At 38.2% G+C, this 12,174-nt stretch overlaps 1 protein-coding gene across 1 annotated transcript; it reads right to left on the reverse strand.

Annotated features, from left to right (window-relative positions):
* Positions 1-281: 281 nt before the first annotated feature.
* Positions 282-920, reverse strand: LOC115523604 (keratin-associated protein 26-1-like). The gene has a single exon (XM_030329749.1). The coding sequence runs from the start codon at positions 918-920 to the stop codon at positions 282-284; it is 639 nt and encodes a 212-aa protein (XP_030185609.1).
* Positions 921-12,174: the final 11,254 nt, after the last annotated feature.

Here is a 12,174-nt window from a genome sequence, read left to right on the forward strand (position 1 = left end):
TTTCTGAATTATTTGAAGCAAGTTTATTTAGAGATAACCATGAAAACTTTTTTTTTTTACATAAGAACATGTTAATGGCATAGAAATCAAGAAGCCTGATAACAAGAGTATTCTAGTGAATAAGCAAACAATTAAAATCACTTAGAATTTGATCAAGTAAGAGTACGGGTTAAAACAATAACTGAACTAAAAGCACAAAGGCCATCAACCTAAGAACAATCTATCAACCTGAAGATGATACGTCTTTGCAAAGCTCTCTAGCAAGATGCTAGAATGACAATTCAGCATGATCTTCTAATAAATGGAGATGGCCGAGTCCCAAAGGAAGAACAAGCTGGTTGGAAACTGTTCTGTATGTAGCGAACAGGTTGAAATCTATTAGACACATAGTTCAGGGGTCTGAAGTTGCTGGATGCATAACCGAAAGGTTGACAGCCATAGGAGAGATATCTCACAGGATTACAGGTGCCAGAAACAAAATTCAGGGGTCGATATCCACAGGAGATGAAGTTCTGTGGCTGATAGCCATAAGAGAGGTGGTTCTGGGGGCGGGAATGCCTAGACAAACAGTTCTGAGGTCTATTATGCATTGACGGTTGACAGGAACTGGAAAGATAAGAGCTGATGGGAAGAAAACCGGTTCCTCTGCAGGACTTGAAGGTACAGTACGTAGTAGAGGGGTAGCAAGAAATTTTATAGTCTCTGGGCACACAGCTGGATGGTTGGTAGCTGGAAGGTTGACCACATGTCTCTGAGAAGTTGTCCAGTAGCCATGTTCTGTTTTGGCTGGGCAAGGAGAGAGCATCACCACAGTTCATACCAGCAGCATAGAGAGTAGTGGATGAGGTAACAGGAACATGGCAGTGACTCCCAAGATAGGGGGAACTACAGTTTCCAGAAGAGCGAATGTTGGATGGCATGGTGAATCTGAAGTAAAGATTCCAGATAAGCAGTGAAGAGTACCTTGTCTAGGTCTGCATGAAACTAGACCGGTTTGCTTATATACCTTGGTGGTACATGCCAAGACTCTCCTCCTACTCATATTTTAGATCAGTTAGCATCATAACAACTCATTAGTTCATTGTTGTGCTGCCTGTGACGACGACTTCCCACTCCTCCATAAAATAAGTCCAGTTTGCCTGTCCTATATACCTACAATCCTAATCTTTCCCCTGTTATCAGGCTTGAGAATGTATGATACAATCACCTGTGTACTTGACCTGTTTTGCTTCTGTCCCCACTCCTCAATAATGCTTGATTAAAAGGAGTCCAGTTGAATGGATGTTTACCCCAGTCATTACCCACGAGAAGAAACATGGTTAGGAAGGCATATAGTCTCCATCTTTGAAGAAGAGACCTAATGTTACAACACTGGGAGGAATTACGTAACGTACTGAAATAGACCCTACATATCAAAACTTATTGGATATTGCATATGAAAAACCTCATACTATTCCCTATTTTTAACACTCAGCTGAGAATTTAATTATGTGGTATTGTTCTCTGTGTATTTGTCCTGACAGCCAGATTTAGGTAAAATCTTAGAGTACATTTTAAAGAGCTCCACCCTGACAACTTGGTATTCTTCATGTTTAAAGTTGGGTTTGATTTCCAAAACCTGGAGGGAATGTGTGTAATATTTCTCCATGGTAACACTGATGACATACTTACTTTTACTAGTAACAATGTCATCCAGGTCTGTTGGTGGCCTTCAACTAAGAAGATAAACACTATATAAAAAGTCATCAGCTTGTGTGCCTGCATTCCAGAATTAATGCACATCTTCACCTGAGAAAATTTACTAAGACACCTCAGTCTTCATAGATGTAAAGCGAATGAAGGTTAAGAAATATTTTAATGTCACATGAAGAAAGATGTTTGAATAGTTCTTACTTGGACACCATGTAAGGAACAAACTCTGGGCCTTCTTTTGGACTATTCCCCCTAAATGTGAGTTAATCCCTATAGATATCTTTTTCCTTGGGTCAGTAGTCATTCAGAACCATAAATATCTTCTTTAAAGCTGCTACTCAGGAGACCAAAGATGGTGTAGTTGAGAATAAGTGTAGAAAGATAAACATTCCAAGCAGTAACTCGATGATCCTTTTGGTAGATGCTTTCCTATCACACTATCATCCCCATTCCTTTGGGGAACCTGGCCTTAGTGAGGCATGGTGACATCAGTGGTCATGAAGTCACTTCCACTCTGCACAACCCTTTTTTCCCACCAATGCCCATTGTCCCTGTATTATCTGTTGAAGAGTCTAGAGGACTGATGAATTTTTTTCCCTGAGGAAATATATTTTAGAATACTTGTAGAGCTTTCCAAGTAAAAGTAAGGAGATTTCATATGCCCGTGCAAGCTTGCACAGGGGGAGGGGGTGGGATGACCACCTTTGGGATATATATTTTCTAAATATTTTATTTTTTAAAAACATCACAGAAGACACGACATTTGGTGCCAATGAAATGCTACGGTTACTCCCCTGAATTTCAACCTTTTTTGTTTCAGGTAGTGGAAGAAGAAATATTTGACCTCTCATGTGGTCCAAGTCGGTTTACCACATTCTTCCACAAAGAAAGTCTCAGATGACTTCCCATCAGCGTGAGGCCTGTTCCTGGTAGACAATAACAGAGAATATTGAAGTCATCAAGGGTTGAGAGTCTGAGAACTCTATTTGATAAATTGCTTATCTCCTCTAAGAGCTTTAAACCCTTACAGATAAATGAAATCTCTTAAACTCTTATTTGCTCCCCAAAAAGGTTTCTCCTCTCACCCTGATACCTTCCAACCAACAAATTTGTGTGTGTGTGTGTGTGTGTGTGTGCATCACACCTAAGTTCTTCACGGTTTAATTCAAGATTCTCTTTACTTCTATTCCTTGCCAAGTTCAAAAACAAGTGATAACCCCCTATTCTATAATATCTCTTCCTCAGCATGTGGGTTTCAAAAAGGTAACAAAATCTTTCTTTTTAGTCCACAGTAAAAATAGACTTGGTCTTCATAGAGCTGCTATTGAAATGTGTTTGATAACTGGGACACTGTTGAGGTTACAGTTATCAGACTGAATGCGATCCCATCATTAATCGTCGTCAGTAATTAAAATGTAAGTTAGATGCAGGACATGTACCTGAGGGAAGCCCGGTGTCACCAACTAGTTATCACACCTTTATGACAAATGCAGAAGAGTATAATACACCTAGCAGACATGTGTCCTAATTTATTATTTGTAATTCCTGTCAATGTCTACAGAGGCTTTCGCTATGTTTGTTACATTTCTATGTGGTTTCAAGAGCCTGAAATGGAAAAAAAAAAAAACTGAAAAATTCTATATTTGTTAGTGATGATTGCTTGGAGATATGATGAAGTAACCAACATAATGAAAATCACATCTGAGAATTTGTGATATTTTCATTCTCACATAATAGTTAATTAACACTTTCAATTAATTAATTAATTTTTATTTAGAGTCCATAAGTCTAATACATTCTCCATATTTACTTTGGATGTCATTAGAGTGAACTATGTTCATTAGGGTTTCATTAGAGTTCATTATTCTATTCCAGAACCCCCATATTTTGATTTTATGTAAATATTCAAAATACCCTAAGCTCTGCTTTTTGAATCCCCGAGACTTGCACAAGCTTCTCCTCTCTGGAACACTCTTCTTTATTGTGCCTCCTGGGAATGATAGTGCATTCTTTTTTTTTTTTTTTAATGTTTATTCTTATTTTTGAGAGAGAGAGAGCATGAGCATGGCAGGGGCAGAGAGAGAGGGAGGCACAGAATCCGAAGCAGGCTCCAGGCTCTGAGTTGTCAGCACAGAGCCCAACATGGGGCTTGAACTCACAAACTGCAAGATCGTGACCTGAGCCGAAGTCATTCGCTTAACTGACTGAGCCACCCAGGTGACCCAATAGTGCATTTTTACAGCAGATCCGGAATCACTATCCCACAGTATTTCTGCCTCTCCTTATTCACTTCCAGGCATGATGTCTTAAACATTCCATTTGATTTCCCCCATGTTAACGTAAGACTTGGAAGTCATTTTCATATTGGCCTAATTGTTCTGGTTGTGTGCAGATAGGGAAAGAGTCTGCTTTTTCAACCATTACTTATTCTTAGAAATATTGTGACTTTCTTCATATGACCCCAACATGGAAATTTTCAATTTCTTTGTTCATGTCATATGTATATCAACTTGGCCCAGAACAAACAATCCGGGCTCAAGGATTTAGTAGCTGTATCCAGGACGTCATTGCCACATTTTAGTGAAATAATCTAATAATTCTAATGTATACAGTAGGCAAATAATACGAACTATGAGTCATACCTGGAAATGAATGCCCTCTAAGGCCATTTTCTTCATTTTGCTTTCTTTTTCCTTCCTCTATGGAACTTAATTTGCAAAATAATTAATGCACTCATGATATTGTATCTATTTGCTTAAAGCCTCTCTATCCCGTAAAACTTTGACTTGCTTGAGGTCAGGGTCAGAGAATTTTTTTTAATGCTTATTTATTTTGAGAGAGGGAGAGAGAAAGAAAGTGTGCATGGGAGGGGCAGGAAGAGAGAGAGAATCCCATGCAGGCTCCACACTGTCAGTGCACAGCGCCTGACATGGGGCTTGATGTCATGAACCATGAGATCATGACCTGAGCCCAAATCAAGAGTGGAACACTTAACTGACTGAGCCACCCAGGCACCCTGAAACTATGTCCTATTTTTATCAACATCACCAGTTGCCAGTTTCTTGGACACAGTAGAGGATCAATAAACACTTCTGAATGCTGAATAAGTCACTTATTTTTTATATTAAGATTTGTTAATATCAGATGCTCATTTGACATCCTCCCTTTGATGACTTTTCTTTGTCAGCCAGATTTAGAACCCACAGTGGAGATCGTGATTTCATTCCTCAAAATTTCCTCTCATATACTTTCCCATCTTAGTAATTGAAAAATTAGTTACCTGGTGTCTTAAGCCAAAGATTACCATATCAGCCTTGATTCTTTCCTTTCCCTTACGATTTACCAACAATAAGCAAGTGCTGAGATTTTTTCTTCTAGGTATAACTCAACTGTGTCTGCTTCGATCCACTTATGCTTCTGCATTTCAGTTTCTCCAAGCTGTCATTATTCTTGCAACTCTACAACTGCCTTACTTGCTTCCACCCCTCATCCTTCTAACTTGTTCCCTACACTTGGACAGAGTGATAGTTATTTATTCATTCATTCATTCATTCATTCCCTAAGACTCTCCCTCTCTTTATGTAGATCTACATATCTGACCTATATAATCTTCCTTAATTGTGAAGGATTTCTTTTATTTCTTGCAAGGGAATCCTGCTGATGATAAATTTCGTCAATTTTTGTCTGACAAAATCTCTCTTTCTCCTTCAGTTTGAAAGATACTCTTGCTACATCCAGAATTCTAGGTTGGTGCATTGTTTCTCTCAGCACCTTAGATATTGCATTCCATCTTTTCCTTTTCTTTTCTTTTTTTAAGTTTATTTATTTTGAGAGAGAAATAGAACATGACCAGGTGAGGGGCAGAGAGAGAGGGAGAGAGAGAACCTCAAGCAGGTTCCGTGCTGTCAGCACGGAGCCCAATGCTGGGCTTGATCTCATGGACCATGAGATCATGACCTGAGCCGAAATCTAGAGTTGGACACTTAACCGACCTAGCCACTAGAAGCCCCTACTCCACTTTTTTCCCCCTTGCATAGTATCTGAAAACATGTCTGAGGTAATTCTCATTCTTGCTCCTTTTTCTTTCCTCCAGCTTCTTTTAAGATTTTCCTTTGATTTTGGCAGGTTGAGTACTATATGCCTAAGTTGTAGATATTTTGACATTATCTGCACTGTGTTCTCTGAGCTTCTTTTATCTGTGCTTTCGTGTTTATCATTAATTTTGGGAGAATTCTCAGTCCTTCTTGCTTCACATATTTCTTCTATTCCTTTCTCTCTTTCTTTTCCTGGCATTCACCTTACACGAATGTTACACTTTTTTATAATTGCTCCACAACAACAGCTTCCAAGCTCATCATATGCCAGACTAGAAATTGGAAGTCCAGAATAATATATTTAGAACAAGTGTCATTCTCTGATTTAAAATTTTAGCAATCTTTCCATGTCTGAGAATAAAATGAAAGATGTGCATTCCAGGACCTTGTCTGCCTCCAGAATCTCATTTCATTCTTCTTTCCTCTTGCTCCTCAACACACTAGCCACACCGATTTCCTGTCACTTTCTTACCAAGCTTACCAAACGCATGTGACCATTGGTTCCGGCACACGTTGTTTCCTATTTCTGAGTTGTGTTTCCTTCGCTCTTTGTACAGCTGCTTTCTTTTCATCATCCAGGTCTTAGGACTTCACTACTCAGAGAGGATCCCACAGCCCATCCAATCTCACTTGCAACCCCTCTATTCAACTTTTATATTCCCTATGGCTGAACTTAATTAATTTCTTTCATAATAACTATTGTGAGTTCTAATTATATATTCAATTACTTATTTATAAGTTCTTTGATCATCAACTTTACTAGATGTCAAGGTCCGTGAGGACAGGAATCAGTCCTATTTGTTCACTGGTGTATTACAAAAATAGAATAGCGCACGTCTCATAGTTTTATCTAATAGATACGTTTTGAATATAGCAATGAATGGAGAAAGTCATCTCTTCCTTAAAAAATTTCCATAATTTACTTTATGCACCTATAGAATTGAAAAAAAATTATATGAGTAATTGATTCAGATACTGTTAAGTATGGACATAGCAAAGTGGTCTGAATGTTCTTGGGGTTGACTACAGCATTCCAAGACAGAGGCTTCCAGTAAATTGAAAGGTATTTCACAGCTGAAATATGCTTTTTATATTTATTAGCTAATCTCATTTTCCCATACCAGCTTATATTTTGTAAGTAGGAATGGAAAGAATCATTTCAAAATGGATAGTTGATAGAATTAGTGACATATTTCTTATGTTTACCAAGCAAATTTATCATTCCTATAGACTCAGCCATTCAATTATATTGAATTTCAATTCTCAGCACTGTTGCTATTTGATTTGTCTTCTTTTTTTTTTCTCTTTGGGAACCAGCAACAAAATCAAAATTCAGTGATATATCAAACCATCAACAGGGTAATGTTAGCATTCAGCTACCTGTAGGAAGAAAAATATTGTTTTGAATTCAAATTTGGACTCTCTCACTTATTAGTAATGAGATATTAGGCTAGAACTTTAATCTTACTGAGCCTGTTTCTTCATCAGTAAGACTTCTCAATTTGTGACAAAGATTAAGGTTAACATTTATAAAATGTCTGGCAACAGAAATGTGGAATAAATTATATTTTTTCTATAATTTTCCTTCCTTCTATAATTTTTCTATAAATCATCAACATTGCATAAGGCATTTGACATAACCCAAGGGAATAACCAGACATAAAATAAGGTACAGGAAAACTGGAACATTTGAAACTCAAACGATTGCAAAACAAGACATAAGTTCTACAACAGACAGATGTGGATTTGAATTTCAACTATTCCTTGAAACTACACACACACACACACACACACACACACACACATCTATCTATATCTATATCTATATCTATATCTATATCTATATCTATATATACACTTAGGCAACTTTTTCTGAACCTAAGTCTTCTTGCTTATAAAAACAGTCATAGTTTTGGCACAAGAGAGTGGTGATGAGGATTAACATGGTAATATAAAGAAGTGACTGACATTCTCTGTGCCCCCTATGAATAGTGCACACTATATCAGGGCTGATTAAAATCAGGCCATAATGCTTGATTACAGACTACAAATTGATTTAGCAAAGGGTCATATTAGTGAGATATGAGAGCTTTAAGTTGAGATGAGCAACCGAGAAACTGGAATTTTAAATTCCACAGTAATTTTAGGAAACTAGACAGTATTCCTGTAGTTACAGTGCAAGTTGAAAATAATATTGAACACAACAGGATTTGGCACACTGAAACAGGAGCATCAAATATCTGAATTCTGCAAACCATTTTTTTTCACAGTCAGAACTTTATTTTTTTTATGAAAACATGTTTTTAATGTTTCTTTTGAAGCAGAGAGAGACAGAGTGTGAGTGGGGGGAAGGGCAGAGAGCGAGAGAGAGAGAGACACAGAATCCAAAGCAGGCTCCAGGCTCTGAGCTGTCAGCACAGAGCCTGACGTGGGGCTCGAGCTCGCAAACCTCGAGATGGTGACCCGAGCCGAAGTCGATGCTTAACCGACTGAGCCACCCAGGTGCCCTCGCCGTTGGAACTTTAGATATAATGTGGCAGTAGGTGGGAATTTTCTTTTTCTACCCAAATCTATCTCAAATTAGTCCCTGTTCCAGAAAATATTAGATGCTTTACCAATTATATGGACCCTTTTTCTTTATGAATACATGATTATATTTTTATGTAACAGCCTTTCCTGGGGTTATATAAACCAAGGGACTGAATTCCATACTTAGCTAAAGTGGAATATAATTCCTAGGACCATCTTTGTAGTTACATCTTCGAGTCAAGTCTGTCAGCTAACTCTAAAGACTACATAGAAAAGGAGTTCTCTGCTGACCTCTTCCCTTGCTCAATATTATTAGAAAAACAAGGATGTGTTTAAATCATTATGTATTTGAGGCCTTATTTATTACAACACTGAAGCTATTCTAACCAGTAGCGTCCCTCCGAGACTAAATTTACTATCACCTGAAGGATCCTAAAGCCAATTCCAAATACAGCCATATATTACACAAATACTTTGGTAGTCACCAGGTCATATTGGTCCATATGCTTTAATATTTTCTCAAGGTCACTTTAATGAATCATTTTCTTACACTCTGGACACTTTCCATACTCTCCATCATTAATCCGGAATACAAAAATCATCATCACTGCCTAAAGCAGGTGACATAACCCAAGGAAATAACTAGACATAAAATAAGGTACACATAAATGATGACACATGGAAAGTATGATTTGTATGCCAAGCTGTACTTTAATTAGGAAGAAAATAGAGACAAGGAATTTCATCTAGGTGGAAAAGATCAAACTTCTTATTCATAAAAGTAAGTGATAACTCCCAAAGCAAAGAAATACCTTATTAAAAAGACTTAGTATAACACTGGGTGTTGTATGTAAGAGATGAACCACAGGAATCTACCCCAAAAATCAAGAGCACACTTTACACACCGTACGTTAACCAATTTGACAATAAATTATATTAAAATTTTTTTTTAAATAAAATTCTGGGGGCGCCTGGGTGGCTCAGTTGGTTAAGCGACTGACTTCAGCTCAGGTCATGATCTCGCGGTCCGTGAGTTCGATCCCCGTGTCGGGCTGTGTGCTGACAGCTCAGAGCCTGGAGCCTGTTTCGGATTCTGTGTCTCCCTCTCTCTGGCCCTCCCCCGTTCATGCTCTGTCTCTCTGTCTCAAAAATAAATAAACGTTAAAAAAAATTTTAAAAAATTAAAAATAAAATTCTGGTCTTATATGAGAGCTATAAAATATCCATTGTGCTTCAGTGAACATCTATGCATTTGGCTTCCATAATAAAAGAAATATTTTGGATAAAAAAAAGATACTTAGTGTAGAATTAAAAGATATCCATACCCATTGATGTGAAGCTAAATAATCTTTCAAAGACAGCAAGCAGGAGGTTGTTTCCATCTATTCCTGATGACATTTAATAAGGATACTGCCAGTCCCTCAAGGAAGAGGAGTATGGTTGAAAATTGCTGTATATATAGTTTATGGGTCTATAGCAGTTGGCCATGTAGCTAAGAGGTTGGCATTGATAAGACAGGTAGTTCAGGGGTTGACGATTACAGGAAAGGTAGCTCAGGAGTGGACGGCTATAGGTCAGTTAGCTCAGGGGTTGATGACCATAGGTCAGGTAGCTCAAGGGTTGATGGTCATAGATCAGGTGGCTCCAGGGTTGATGGTCATAGGACTGGTAACTTGGAAGATGACAGCTCAGAGGGTGTCTACAGGATGCTAGATGGCAAGAACTGGAATCACGGATGTGATTGGAAGACAACTAGCTCCTCGATCGGATGTGAACACTTTAGAAACAAAGAGCAGCCAAAAGAGCTACAGGCACTGTTCTCACCACTGGTCAGTTGGCCGCTCATGGGTTGGCTGCAGGGCTTGTGGCAGTTTGTCATGGAGTGTGTTGCCACCCAGGCTGCTTCTAGAAGAAGACAGAGCATGTCCACGCTTACCTCAGTGGAGCCGTGATCTCTGGGTGAAGTCATAGAAACTTGACAGGACTTCCCAAGAGAATGAGAAGATTAGTTTCTGGAACAGCCAGTTGTTGGTGTGATTGTTCCTTTCTGGACCTACAGTTTATACATCTTGTCTGTTAGGTGTTGGCTCCCTCTATAGCCTATCCTCCTGCTCATGTTTCGGAACCATTTCTATGGTATCTCATCAGAATATGTTTTCGTTGTTTTCCAAGCAGCCCTCCTATTAAGCTATAAAGTATATATTATCTGAATCCCAGCCTTCAGATAACTATCATTCCAAACTCAATCTTATCTCCCTGGCTCAATCTCTCTCCCAGTGAGTCAACTGCTTCTTTAGGAATCATGTTTGTTTATAAGTCTTGATAAGTCCTTGAAGTTTCTGTTAAACAACTCTCAAAGTGGGGTGTGGGGGAGTATTCATTCACGGCTCTTTTTTTTTTCCATAAAACTAAAATATATGTATGTAAATACTCAACAATATTAATATATTTTTAGAAGTGATAAATCTTGAAAATTCCCAATTTGGGAATTGAACTTTATTTCACCTTCTTTGGAGATACTACCTAAACTTAAAATTGAATTCATCTTCTGGAAATGTGATGTCATATTCAAGTGTATCTTCCCCAGTGAGGAATAGTGACCTGGAAAGCTTTGACAATCTTTGCGAAGATCCGCACCTGATAAATAAGACTGTATCTTGTACATTCCATCTTATATTATCGTGAAACTGAAGGTGTTAGCACACCTATATTTTGATAAATGCTACTTAAATAGAGAGCTCATATATCTTTGGATGCTTATGTAAGTGAATTTCAGCATATTATTCCACATGTAAAAGGAGCATTTACATTTATAACCTGTTTCCATATTAGTATTTTTCCATGAGTGTCTTCCACATATAAACCCTTTTGAAATAATTTATATTTTATGATGACTTAATTAGGAAAGAAAATCAAATTTATGATTGAATTGTTTTCCAAATTTTCTGTTTCTTTGTCCAATTATTTGGACTCAGAATGTCTTTCTATATGGCAAGAATGTGGAAATTCCTAGACTAGACTGCCAAAAAGAAAAACGTTTTAGCTTAGTAATGTTTCTGAACTATATAGCTCAATCTCGACCACATCATTTGGGTAAACAGACTTTACAAGTTCCTTGAGGAGTTTCATTTAGGGAGACTACTTATATCGTTGTGTCTCCGGACGTATGGTTTTGGTGGTACATACTAAGGTGGGAAAATAATAGATTTGTAGAATTGTGTTCTCGCCCCTAATTCTCAAAACTATGAGGATCATCTTTTTGAATGGTGAAGCAGTAAGAGCTAGCATACGGAGTCAGAGCGAATAACCAGAACTCATGAGTCTGGCAGTATCTAGTTCCAATAGCCTCACATGTAACTTTTCTGAGCTTTTCTTTCTTCACACACAAATGGGTGCATTCATTTTACGCTATCTCACTAGTGTATTTCAGGATTTAGTGAAAAGAAAACGTATGTGAAGGGCCCTGACCATTGCCTACCTAGCGCAACGTGAGTGAAATATGTTTGTGGACACTCTGAGACATGAGGCACAGCGATCATGGTCAAGGTGCATTTGATTGAGCCAGCTTCAGCTTGTACGTTGCTAACACCCTGCTTTTTATTTTATTTTATTTTTTTAAATTTTGTAAGCTTTATTTATTTTTGAGAGAGAGAGACAGAGTGTGAGCAGGGGAGGTACAGAGAGAAAGACAGAATCCGAAGCAGGTTCCAGGCTCTTGAGCTGTCAGCACAGAATCCGACGCGGGGCCGGAACCCAGGAACCGCTAGATCATGACCTGAGCCGAAGTCGGACACTTAACCGACTGAGCCACTCAGACGCCCCAAAGCACACTGCTTTTTCAACCGCAGCTTGTGAAAGA

Source organism: Lynx canadensis, chromosome C2 (assembly GCF_007474595.2).
Source record: "Lynx canadensis isolate LIC74 chromosome C2, mLynCan4.pri.v2, whole genome shotgun sequence".
NCBI classification, from domain to species: Eukaryota; Metazoa; Chordata; class Mammalia; order Carnivora; family Felidae; genus Lynx; species Lynx canadensis.